The 11,122-nt window shown below is 57.3% G+C and overlaps 2 protein-coding genes across 2 annotated transcripts; both read right to left on the reverse strand.

Moving 5' to 3' along the window:
- Positions 1 to 2,090: 2,090 nt before the first annotated feature.
- Positions 2,091 to 3,065, reverse strand: LDBPK_341480 (hypothetical protein, conserved; the record flags this gene model as incomplete). The annotated part of the gene is made up of 1 exon (XM_003864262.1): positions 2,091 to 3,065. The coding sequence occupies one exon, from the start codon at positions 3,063 to 3,065 to the stop codon at positions 2,091 to 2,093; it is 975 nt and encodes a 324-aa protein (XP_003864310.1).
- A 1,068-nt stretch (positions 3,066 to 4,133) lies between these two features.
- On the reverse strand, positions 4,134 to 8,042 carry LDBPK_341490 (hypothetical protein, unknown function; the record flags this gene model as incomplete). Its single annotated transcript, XM_003864263.1, has 1 exon — positions 4,134 to 8,042. One exon carries the CDS (start codon positions 8,040 to 8,042, stop codon positions 4,134 to 4,136), a length of 3,909 nt encoding a protein of 1,302 aa, XP_003864311.1.
- Between the last annotated feature and the right edge of the window lie 3,080 nt (positions 8,043 to 11,122).

Consider the following 11,122-nt stretch of genomic DNA (forward strand, 5'->3'; position numbering starts at 1 on the left):
GGTGGGATAGCCGGTGGCGCCGTGGTTGTCGGCGCTGACGCAGGCGCGGCCGCAGCTGAAGCATTACCGGGACCTCCAGCAGCGACAGATGGCTTCCCGACTCCGAACCCGCCTGACACTGGCGGTGAGCTGCTCGTCACTGGCTGTGGCCGCAGCAGGGGTCCTGACGGCGCACTAGATATTCCCGACGGTCGAGCCGCCGTCACCACCGTTCCTGTGTTGCCGCTAGCTGCAGCTAGGGCTGATGCCTCAGCGCCCGCAAAGCCAAATGATGTAGCAGCGCTGGCCTGCGCTGGCTGCGGCGCCTTGTCGGAAACTCCAAACATGTCTCACAGCAATCAGTGGCCGCTAGCGCCGCCACACAGCTGCCTTCCACTGTAACGGCAGAGATGACGCCGGCGCAGATTCGCAGAAAACGGGAGGGAATAGAGATGCTGAGAGGCTGAGATTGCACGGAACAGAACGTTATCCGATGGAGCCACGTTAAAAGACGAGATACCCCCCCCCCCCCACACACACATACACGAAAAAAAAATAGATGGAGAGATACGTAAGAAGAAAACAAGCGACAAACAAGACGAAACGGATGGGGCAGGGCGTGGGGTGGGGTGAAGAAGGAAAGTGGCCAACACCCAAAGCAGCTGGAGAGGGAGAGCCAAGACGCAGCCGCTAGCGCCCTCACCGGGTCTGAAAACAACAGCAAGCAGAAAAGACGCACGCAAGCACGCGCGCGCACAATGCCGGCTTCCGTACCTGCAGAGCTTTGAGACTTTTGAAGTTGAGACGACAGCAGCGCCACAACTACGGAACAACGCCCTTCCCCACTCCACGCACTTCGCCCACGAACTATATTAAATAGATATAGCCACGCTGACCGTGGAACGACTCACACGTGTAGGTGGTGAGTCTTCTGTTTCTCTTTCTCAACGATCAGTCTAGCGTCGCTGCCTCTGCCGGGCGCGCTACTATCGTATTGAGAGTATTTGCACGCACCTACTTTTCAGTGTGCGTCTATGTATGTTCGTGTGTTTGTATGTGGCGGATATTACTGGCGCACTCCTACCCCACCGATACGCAGACATGCATAGACAAGTCGGTGCTCCTTCCCTTTTTTGCGTTTGTGTGTCTTTTGACTCTAATATGAGTCGTCACCACGCACCTGCGACTACAACAACTAAGAAATAATCCGTAGAGTTACTGCATCGAGAGGCGTCAAAAGCCACCACCCGCACATGCAGACGTACGCATGTGAGGGCAACAATAGCCACGCGGTGGTGATGGTGCAGCGCAGCCGTGTACGTTGAGTGGCGGGAAGAGAAAGAGGAGGGACTTGACAAGTATGCCGATACAAGGTGCAAGAGAGGCGATGAGCGCTGCGGCTCTCGAAGTATGCGCGCGGCTGCGAAGCAAAGGCACCGTGAGCACAGGCGCGGCATCTTGAACCACTCGCAGGATGGAGTGGCACACAGGAACATCTTCGGCACCCTCACGCGATGAAGATGCAAGCCGACTAGAAAGTCGGCGTGCACACGCTAAATGCCTTCAAGCGCACAAGTGACGCAGCGCGCAGACTACCTTTGGCCGCTTTCGTAGCTGATGTTACTTGGCTGTACGATGCTGCGCCTATATGCATGTATAGCGCATATTGTGTGTAGTAAAGCATGAAGGCATCTAACAGAAAGAACACAAACGAAAAGAGGGCTCAACACCCATACCCACTCACCCACACACATACCCCCCCCCCCCACACACACGCACCTCACATGCTTCGGAGGCATCGTCGGGAAGGTGACATGGTATCCTTCCAAAAGAAAAGTGCGACCTCGTTGTGGCAGCTGCGGACACTGGCGAATGCACACGCGCGAAGGACAAACAGGCCGAACAAAAATATCGCTGCAACACGTCCCCATGTGAACGCGTGTATGCGTGCAGGCAGTTGGCTTCAGGAAAGCGAAGCGCTGCGACGCCCCGCAGGCCATCGTAGAAGTATAATTCCTCCTCACACACGAGAAAAGAAAAGGACACCAAAAACTCGCCGAATAAGAGCGGCGCAGTAGTGAAAGAGAGACATATTAGCCAAGCTCACGGAGTCACTCCTTCTTGCGTCGCTTCAGCGCGGCTCGTCTCCTCCCAATCTCGTCCTCTAGACTGCGGTTGATCAGCCTCCGCCTCTCCAGCTCGCGGGCGGCGGCCTCGACGCAACGGCGAAACGCAACCACCTCCTCTTTGATGTGCTCCACGCTATCCATCTGCTCCTGCTTCTTTGCCTCAAGTACTGTCTTGCGAGCGAGACAGGCCTCTCTGGCCTTCTCGATCTCCCTGATGCGCTCATCTGTCGCCTGCAATGACTGCTGGTGTGCCGCGCTTTGCGCCGTCACCTCTGCAAGGGAGCCGATCAGTTTGCTGAGTGCTTGCTGCTCCTCATGTTCTGTGCGGAGCTGTTCGGCGAGAGAGCCGTCAATAATGTCGTGCTGCACAGACAGCTCAGTCGCTGCTACCCGAGCCTTTTCACAGGCGTACCGATGCGCCAGGTTCTTTTCTTGAAAGGCGGCCTCGCGGTACAGTCGCATGAGTGCGCTGTCGTAATAGTAGCGCGTTTTGGCCGGCACCGTAGCCGGTGGACTCGGCGCGGGCTCGCGTGTCGATAATGTGGCGCTTTCATCACACGTGTCGGTGAGAGTGGTGGTGCTTTTCAATTCAGGAAAAAGCTCTGCGAACTCTCCTCCTAATACGGCATCCCTGGCCGCGGCTGGCACCATCGCCGCGGATGGAGATACCTGAGATGCGAGTTCAAGCAGCGGCTCAAACCGCACCATGTGGGTGTAGTAGAAATCCAACACATTACTCTCGAGTCCAGACAATACCTCGATTTGCTGCCGGAGTCGACTTTGCGCGTCCAGCTTGTGAGCTTGCAACGTCTTGAAGGCCACTTCATCCTCACACGGACTGCGGCCTCGCTTGGGTTGCCCCTCCGGTTTAACGGCTCTGCGCGAGCTTTCGGACGACGAAGACGGGCCGCTCAAGCGACCGCAGCTAGGGCCGGCGGGGCGATGAGCTCTGAACATTGACGGCATACACGTTAACGCATGCTGCTCGTTTGTTATTGTTTCGCTTGTAATCTACGTGCGTGACGCTTGTGCCCGCCATCGACGTCGGCGCAGGTGCGACCCCAGACACACACACACACACATACACAGACAGAGAGAGGGAGAAGAGATGTAAGAAGCCTTTAGGAGAGACATCAGGGAGAGAAGCAGCAACCATTGCTCATGCCCTTTGAGAAAACGATTCGGGTGCCGGGTGTAGACATCGTCATGGCACAGAAAAAGCGCAGAAGATAGCGGAGCGGGGCTTTGGGAGGGGAGGGGGGGCGAAGAAAAGGGTATAAGGACACGCCGCCCGACATTTCTCCTCGCATGTTTTGCCTCCACATACATGAGAGGACAACAGTCGTTCAACGTCTATGAACATCACAACAGCAGCAGCGGCGGCGGCGACAGGGGGCTGATATCATGCCTCTCATCCCATCTCTATTCAACTTTTCACAATATATATATAACTAGATGTCTTCGCTTTGTCCCTGTACTTGTTTCGCGGGCGGGAGTTCGCTACTGTGAGCAATACGACGGCCTCGATCAGTCCATCATCACCATCACGCACACACACACACACACACACACAAAGAAAAGGAGAGCGAATAATGAGAACAGCGCGCAAGACACAAGGAGAGGGAGATGGAGAGGGAGGAGCAAGCGAGGAAGGAAAGACTGGAGGGGGGAAGAGAGACCAATCAGAGAGGGAAAGACACCAAAGGCCTCCATCAAGTAGGATAGCGACCCACAACAGACGCTGGCAGCCACGCGAGTGGGCACTGGCGTTCGTCAACGTTTAACGGCCCACACAAAGAAAATGAGAAAAGAAACACAGATAAGACGAAAAGGTGGAAAAAGGGGAGGAGAGCGGGCGTGTGTGGGTGTGGGTTGGTGGGAAGCTCCTTGGAGTTAGGTGGGGCGGGGCAAAACTAGCAGAGAGAGAGACTCTCTCTCTGTGAGCAACACCCACATTCGCGTACGAATGACATGCCGCCACCGGCGTGGGGTCCGCCTTCCTTCTGTCTGCCACACCTTCAGGCCTCAGTCGACAGTGTGCAGAGATGTTATGCACACTCGAATGCAATGATTGGCTTCGGAAAGGGAAGCTTGCAGGCGGCGAAGCGCCCGCGTCGACGGCGCAGACATCTTTGCCGGCGAGGCGCAGTACGCCTGGTGCGACTCCGTGACATCTACGTCAGACTGCAGGAGTGCACAGAGGCTTTGCACTGTCGCCACCAACCGCGTTGCGACATCGCGAGCCAATGCCGCTGCAGCGCGCGTGCGATCCTCTTCGCTGCCCTCCGTGTTCGCGTCCGCCGCCGTCGCTGCAGGGAAGCCTTCGCGGCGGTGCATAGCGTCACTGTCAGGCCTCGGGCGGGCGAGCAGCACCGCGAGTGACGCGACGGTCGGACAGTTCCACTGGAGGGGAGTATCATCTGCCTGCAGATCCGGCGATGAGCGCGAAAAAGGGCCGTGTTGCGGTTGATTCGTGTGCGTACGCATGCCACTCATGGCAGCGCTCTTGCTGAGCGCCCACTGTCTCGACTGGGTTGGCGCCTGTGCGGCACTCGCAGTATCGGGGAAGAGCGACACAAACGTGCGGATGTGCTTGGAGTGAACAGTGCACTCTGTATGATGCGCGCTCAGCTGCGCCTCCACATCCTCCAGCGACTTGCGCTGCAGCTGCACGTACGTGGCAAGCTGTGCCCCCGATACGGGCGTGTCCTTGCCAAGCGTCCGCTGCACCGAGGAGACCAAGCTGAGAACAAAGATGCGGCGCAGAATGTGCTGCAGGATGTTGACGCGTTGCGCCTTGCCGCTTTCCTCCATAGCCGATAGCCTACACTCAACCTTCTCGAGTTCCACTTCCACTTCCTTCGCCTTTACCTCGTGGAGCGACAACGCAGTCCGCACCGCCACGGCTGGCGCCGCCGGCGAGTCCATGAGCTGCTTCTCGACGTAATCGTAGATGCGCCTGCTATCGCGCACGTGCAAGTTGCACGACATGGCGTCGCCCAGCAGGTTGTACCACCACCGCCAGCCCTCACTCTCGCCAAAGACGCTGAAGACCTCTGCAATGCGCTCGAAGGACGGGAGCTCCCCGCACAGACCTTCGCGAACGGCCGCCCCGTCGGCATCGTCGAGCTTGGAGTCGGTGGGGGTTGCATGACGGTGCTGCAGGGTGATGGCGGGCTGCTGCGCGGTCCACTGAAGCACCTGCCCTTCCACCCACGCCGACACAACCGTCTCCAGAGCGGTGGACGCAGTGGCAGGTGCGTCTGCGTCGGTGGTGGTGCAGCAGCCCTGCTGTTCTGTAGCGACGTCACCGACACTGCTGTCGTCCCTGCTCAGAGCGACGTAGAGCACGCGTAGACAGAGGTAGCGCAGAACCTGGCGGTTGTATGACGACCTGAATTGCGGCCAGTTGATGTTTAGCTCTTCCTGCAGGATTTTATTGTCCATCAGCTCCTCGATGCGCTCTGGCGTCAGCGGCGTCACGGCCGGGGCCGCCGGGCCATAAGGACCCCGACCGCCGCACTGCTTTGACGGCGCGCACATTCCATTCAACATCCTTGTTGTAGCGGTGGTTGCGCCGCTCTGCGCCCTGGCAGTCACGTAGGGCCTTTCCAAAAATTGCAGAAGCGACACGATAGCACCCCGTGCGAGCATGGTCGTCAGCAGCACCGGCTCCAGGTTCGCTTGCTCCCGCTTTACGGCATCAATGGTCGCGTGCAGCGGCTCATTACACGACGCGGCGGCTGCGGCAATGTCTACTTGCAGTCGCGTGTACGCGGCCGCCTGATCCGCCGCGCCCTCCGGCACCTCCATTACTGCAAGGGCGACGCTGTGCTCCAGCTCCGTAGTTAGTAGCAGCAGCATACTCAGTGTGTTTCTGATCCAACGACGCACCATCTGCTCGTACACAGAGAGTTGATTGCCTACGTTTTCGATGTCGCTCTGAAGCAGGCGGAGCATCTCTAGCAAGTCGCGCAGTGCGTGCGCTGTGCTAAGCGCCGTCGTCGGCGTGAGATTCGAGGAGTGCCACGCCGACATGATCGCCGGCGAGGCCTGCCACACCCCGACAGCGGGGATGAGGCTCAGGGTGGAGGTGCTCTGCTCTGAGGGGCTGTTGCGAGTGGCGCTGTCGCGCATGGTGCCAAACACGTGCACGCCTTGATCAACGGGCGACGGCGTGAAGAGATGGAGATCGTAAATGGCACGGCCCGCTGTTGCAACAGCCGAAGCGCTTGCAGGGGACGTCGGTCCAATACTTGGGCGGAGGGGCAGGTTCACAAGTGGCGTGGCGATCTCGCACGCTCTGCCCCGGGACAGCGCCGTGACCGAAGCGGCCGCAGCCATCGTGCCAGAACCGTCACTGCAAGCGAGTGCAGACGCTGGCAATGAGAAGCCACCTTCCTTGCCCTTTGCCCCGTCAGGGTGCGCGGTGTGTTCGAGCGGCGCCGGCAAGCTTGCCTCCCCAAAGGTCTGCGAAGCCGCCTGTCCCAGGTCCGCAGCGGTGGCAACGGCGACCGCAGCTTGCGTGCCCCGCCCCGTGGAAGCCAGTGCCTCGGGTGTTCTGTTGAAACTCTGCCGGGCCTTCTCTGTGCCATCCTCTCCCTCGTCACCGAAATCGATACCGTCGCTCTCATTATCGAGAGTGTTTGCGTGGCTGCCAAGCGATCCCGTTCGCTGGATGCCTGACCGTGCGGTCACCTGATCCACCAAAGACGAGTTCCCCGGCGAAGGCCGCTCGAGACGCCGCCAGTCCACGTTTCCCATGCCGACCAGGATCTCTGTGTTGCTGACAGAGACATCTTCGCTCGAGGCCGAAACAGCGAAGCTGCACAGATGCGCGTCAGATGGCCCGCCAGCGGCCGCCACATCCCCGAACGAGGAGGTGATACCGCTGCCTCTGAGTGGGTTCGTGTCGTGCCCGTAAGAAGCACCGCTGCCCACAGCGGCGAGCGGGTTGTCCACCTCGCTCTTGTGGTGCGCCAGCTCCATCATTGCATCAAGGTAGATGGAGCGACCGCGCGAGGTCGACGTCGGCAACGTGTGGGTGAAGGGGGCTGACTGCATAATGGAGTTGCCGAAGCTGAAGAGCGGCCGGTCTCCGCGGTACGGCGGCGGCATGAGCGAAACTTGTAGCGGTGCGTCGAGGATGGTGGAATGCACGACTCCAAGACTCGAAGGGGAAGCGAAGGACGAGGATGCCGCAAGGAAGCTGTTATCGTGACCCAAGTTCGAAAAGCTCAGCTGCGCCGGCGAGGCGCCGTCATTGCCATGCTGCTGGTGTGGCGGCACTAACCGAAGAGACTGTATAGAGGGTGAAATGATACGGCAGCCGCTGTTGTAGGCCGTCGGCGATCCCGATGGGTAGGGCATCGGGCTCGAGTTGGCGTTCCAGTATGAGGCTAGCGGTACTGCGGCCGAAGCCCCTCCCGCGCGTGTGGGTGATGGTGCGTGTACTGCTGGCCACCCGTATCCTGGCCATGGGGATGCGAGGAGCTGCGAGTCGAGGTGGAGCGGGGTGTAGATGCAGTTGACTGTCTTCACCGTAGACGTTGGCGGGGGTGGGGTCAGTGGCGTGGAGCCTTGCATGCGCTGCTGCGGAGCCTTAGGGTTGGCGTGGTTAAAGCTGCCTTTCACGGTATGTTCGGCGCGACCCTGCGGTTGCTGAAACGCCGCTGTGTGTCCCTTTGAGACGCCAAAGTCGGCCTGCCCTGGTCCGTATGTTGAAGCGGATGCGTTGGCCGATGAGGGCAACGAGCTCAAAACGCCGCGGCTCTGATCCTCTGCCCGCAGGCTGTGATAGTATGAGTCGTTGTTAGACGAGGGGCTCACCAGCTCCTGCCGAGGGTCGATGGGGTCGCGGATGGTATGCGCCTGTGGTGGCGTCTCTGACCCAGCTGCCGCGGCTGCGGAGGCTTCACACTTTTCGGGCTCCATTGAGGGCCGAGGGAAGAGGCGACAAGGCAAAGGACTTCGTCGACGAAGGTGCTGCGCACAATAGGAAAAAGAATGCCTGAAAAGCGCCGCAAAACAGATTGTGCTAATAGGGGTACACGCGTGACCGCACAAGGACACAACAAGAAAACAAGATGACGAGCGTGTGAAGGTAGACAAGGGCGAAAAGAGATAATAATCAGAACAACAGCAAGACGAAGAAACAGATAGCGGAAAATGTAACGTCTTGAGTTGCCCTCTCAATTCTCTTGACGTTGTGTCTTCGGATAGAAAGCCGCGCGCACACCCACAAGCACCCACAAGCAGAAGCACCCACAGCGACAATGAAGCACACAAGCAAGCAAACGGCAAGATAAACCTTGCTATCGATCAGTGCTGATCATCAGCACAGTTTACAAGAGAGAGAGAACAACCGCAGGAAGAGCACGAGTGAATCAAAACCACAAAATAAAAAGGGAAAGAGAAAGGGGGACGGTGTGTGTGAGACAGAAAAGGAAGGTAAGAAACAAAAGAAAAACGTGGGCGAACCCGCAGCTTTTGCCCACCGCACGCAAAAGTGTAATAGAGAATGGGAAAAAACACACACACACGTACCTGCACCGAGCAACAACCACAAAGAGGAGAGGGGGATATCAGGAACACGCGAGAAAATAAGGAAAAGAGAAGTTGAGATGGTGCGTGTGTGTGTGTGCGTGTGTGCGGAGAGTGAAGTCAAACGGCACTCGACAGTCGAATACGAGAGAAATGAATCGGACTTACCGGCACCGCCACAGAAACAATGGAGAACGAAGAAGAAATAGCGGAGAGGCACACACACGCGCACAGATACACATACCTGCACACACACACACACAATCTCAAAAGCGAAAACAACAAAGAATAGGACACCGCGGGACAGAGGCTGGACGAAACGAAAAAAAAAACAGAAAGCAGATTGGTCAAGAAAGGGATCTGGTCGCTCTCGTGAGTGCTAGTGAGGTTTGGGGAGGGGGTTGGTGGGAGAGGTGAGTGAAACAAACAAACAAACACACGCCAGACGAAAGTTTCAACAAAAGCGGCTGTGCTGCACGGTCGACGAGGCCACCGGTGACGAGAACGTTGATAAGCAATGAAGATGAGGAGGAAGGGCGGGAAAGATGGATGACAGCACACGAGCACTAAAGCGCACGCACCCAGTCCACCAGAGTCACAAAAAACGCTAGGTCAAGGGGAAACTCAGGAGCAGCTGTGCGGTAAAGACGAGGCTAAACAGAAAGGAGGGAAGTTGGCACCCGCCCACCCAACACACACCCCTAAAAAAGAGTGCAAGGAACCAAAAACGAATGGGAAAAACAAGGAGAGAGTCAGGGGTGGTGAAGGTTGAGGGAGGAAGGTCGTCGAAAAAGATGCAGAAAATCAAAAAAGAGAAAGGGATGGGTGGGTGGGAGCAGCAACAAGCACGTCGGCTTCACTGGAGTGGCGTGCTCGGCCTACCGTCCCGCGAGAAGAGATCAGAGACCGCACCAACGGCAAGAAGAAATGAAGACGAAGGACAAGGGGTGTACACGCACCAAACAAGAGGAGCACAGACGCAAGGAGAAGAGCGCCAACAAATAGGGGGCCCGCGTACACACATAAACATATATATTTCTTCTACACGTAAATAGCTACTCTTGTGGATCTCGTTTGGCTTCGTTTCCGTATCGGTTTTGTTTCATGTGAGCGTAGTCGAGTGTCCACTGCACCGAATGCCTCTGTGTCGACAAATATACGCGTGCGTCTCTGCGTCGTCGCTCAGGAGGGTGCGCGTCAATCCTGTTGGCTTTCTGGTTTCCTTTTTTTTTGTTGTTGTTGCCTCCGCTTCCCCCTTTTGTGGTCTGTATGCGGGTCCAGAGAACGAGGCGGGCCAGAGTGAAAGAGGGGAGAAGAGGGAAGAAGGGACCAAGATTGAGCCTCCACCTCGGAGAAAAAAAAGAAGAAAAGGTGCGCGTGCCGTGTTTGATGAGGGTGGCTGGGGGACAGACTCCGATCACTTCCAGAAGCGAGACAAACGCCCCAAACAAAAGAAGAAAAGCAATGAGGTAGTGACCCACACACCAAACAGGCACACCCAGACAAGACTCGCACACGACAAAGACGTTCCTTGCGAAATCAGCGCCTGCTTGAATCGAGGGGACAGACAGTTACAGACAGAGAGGGAGGGAGCACCCTGTGGGGAAGACAGAAGAGGAGCGGAACAGAAAAGAAGGGGACTCTGCTGCCACGCACGCGCGGATGGAAGGAGAGAAAGCGCGAGCAAGTGCGAGAACGAATACGGCGGCGCCTTCAACGACGATCGGCGCGCATGCGGGACGCGCTCGCACTCGAAAATGTGCCTCTACCCGCAAACAGACTCGTGTGACTCTCTCTCTATGTTCGGGTTTCTACAATGCAGTTCCTCGTCTCGCCAGTTTGCTGATGGGTGTTGAGAAAACTACCTTTCTTTTTTTTTGGTGGTGGTGGGGGGTGCACCGACACACAGCACTGGCACTGTCTCGTTCCTTTTTTTCTCGGTTGGAGTAGGAGCGGCAGGGCAGGGGGTGGGAGAAAATGGGGTTGGCGGAATGAGCGTGACCCTCTGCGCCCCCCGACCCAAAACACGCGAGCGGAGAGTTGAGGAGAGACCCCCGTAAAGTAAAGCAATAAATGTAGACGTGTATAATGGGAAGAAGTGGAGAAAAGTGAAATGTATTTTTGGGAATAGAGGGGCGCAGCGAAGAGGGAGAAAGACAGAGAGCCCGCGTGCCACTGATCCGGCGGTTTGCCGTCACGGAAGCGAGCAGAGACTATGGAAAGGGCGCTCAATCATCGACAGCACATTAGCCGTGACGGTGGCTGTGCTCACTTCCAGTGTCAATGTTTGGGTGAGTGTGTGCTTAGTCCGTCAGATGCAGCGTTTCGTGCTATCGGGGGCTCGATCGTCGTTTGTTGCCTCTAGTGCGCTTTCCAAGTGGACATTGTGCCACGGCGGATACGCACTGCACGCCACTTTTCCTTTTTGTATGCGGCATACCAAAGAAAGCGCGTGCAGTGATCTTCACCAA

Source organism: Leishmania donovani, chromosome 34, assembly GCF_000227135.1.
Source record: "Leishmania donovani BPK282A1 complete genome, chromosome 34".
In the NCBI taxonomy this organism is placed as follows: domain Eukaryota; phylum Euglenozoa; class Kinetoplastea; order Trypanosomatida; family Trypanosomatidae; genus Leishmania; species Leishmania donovani.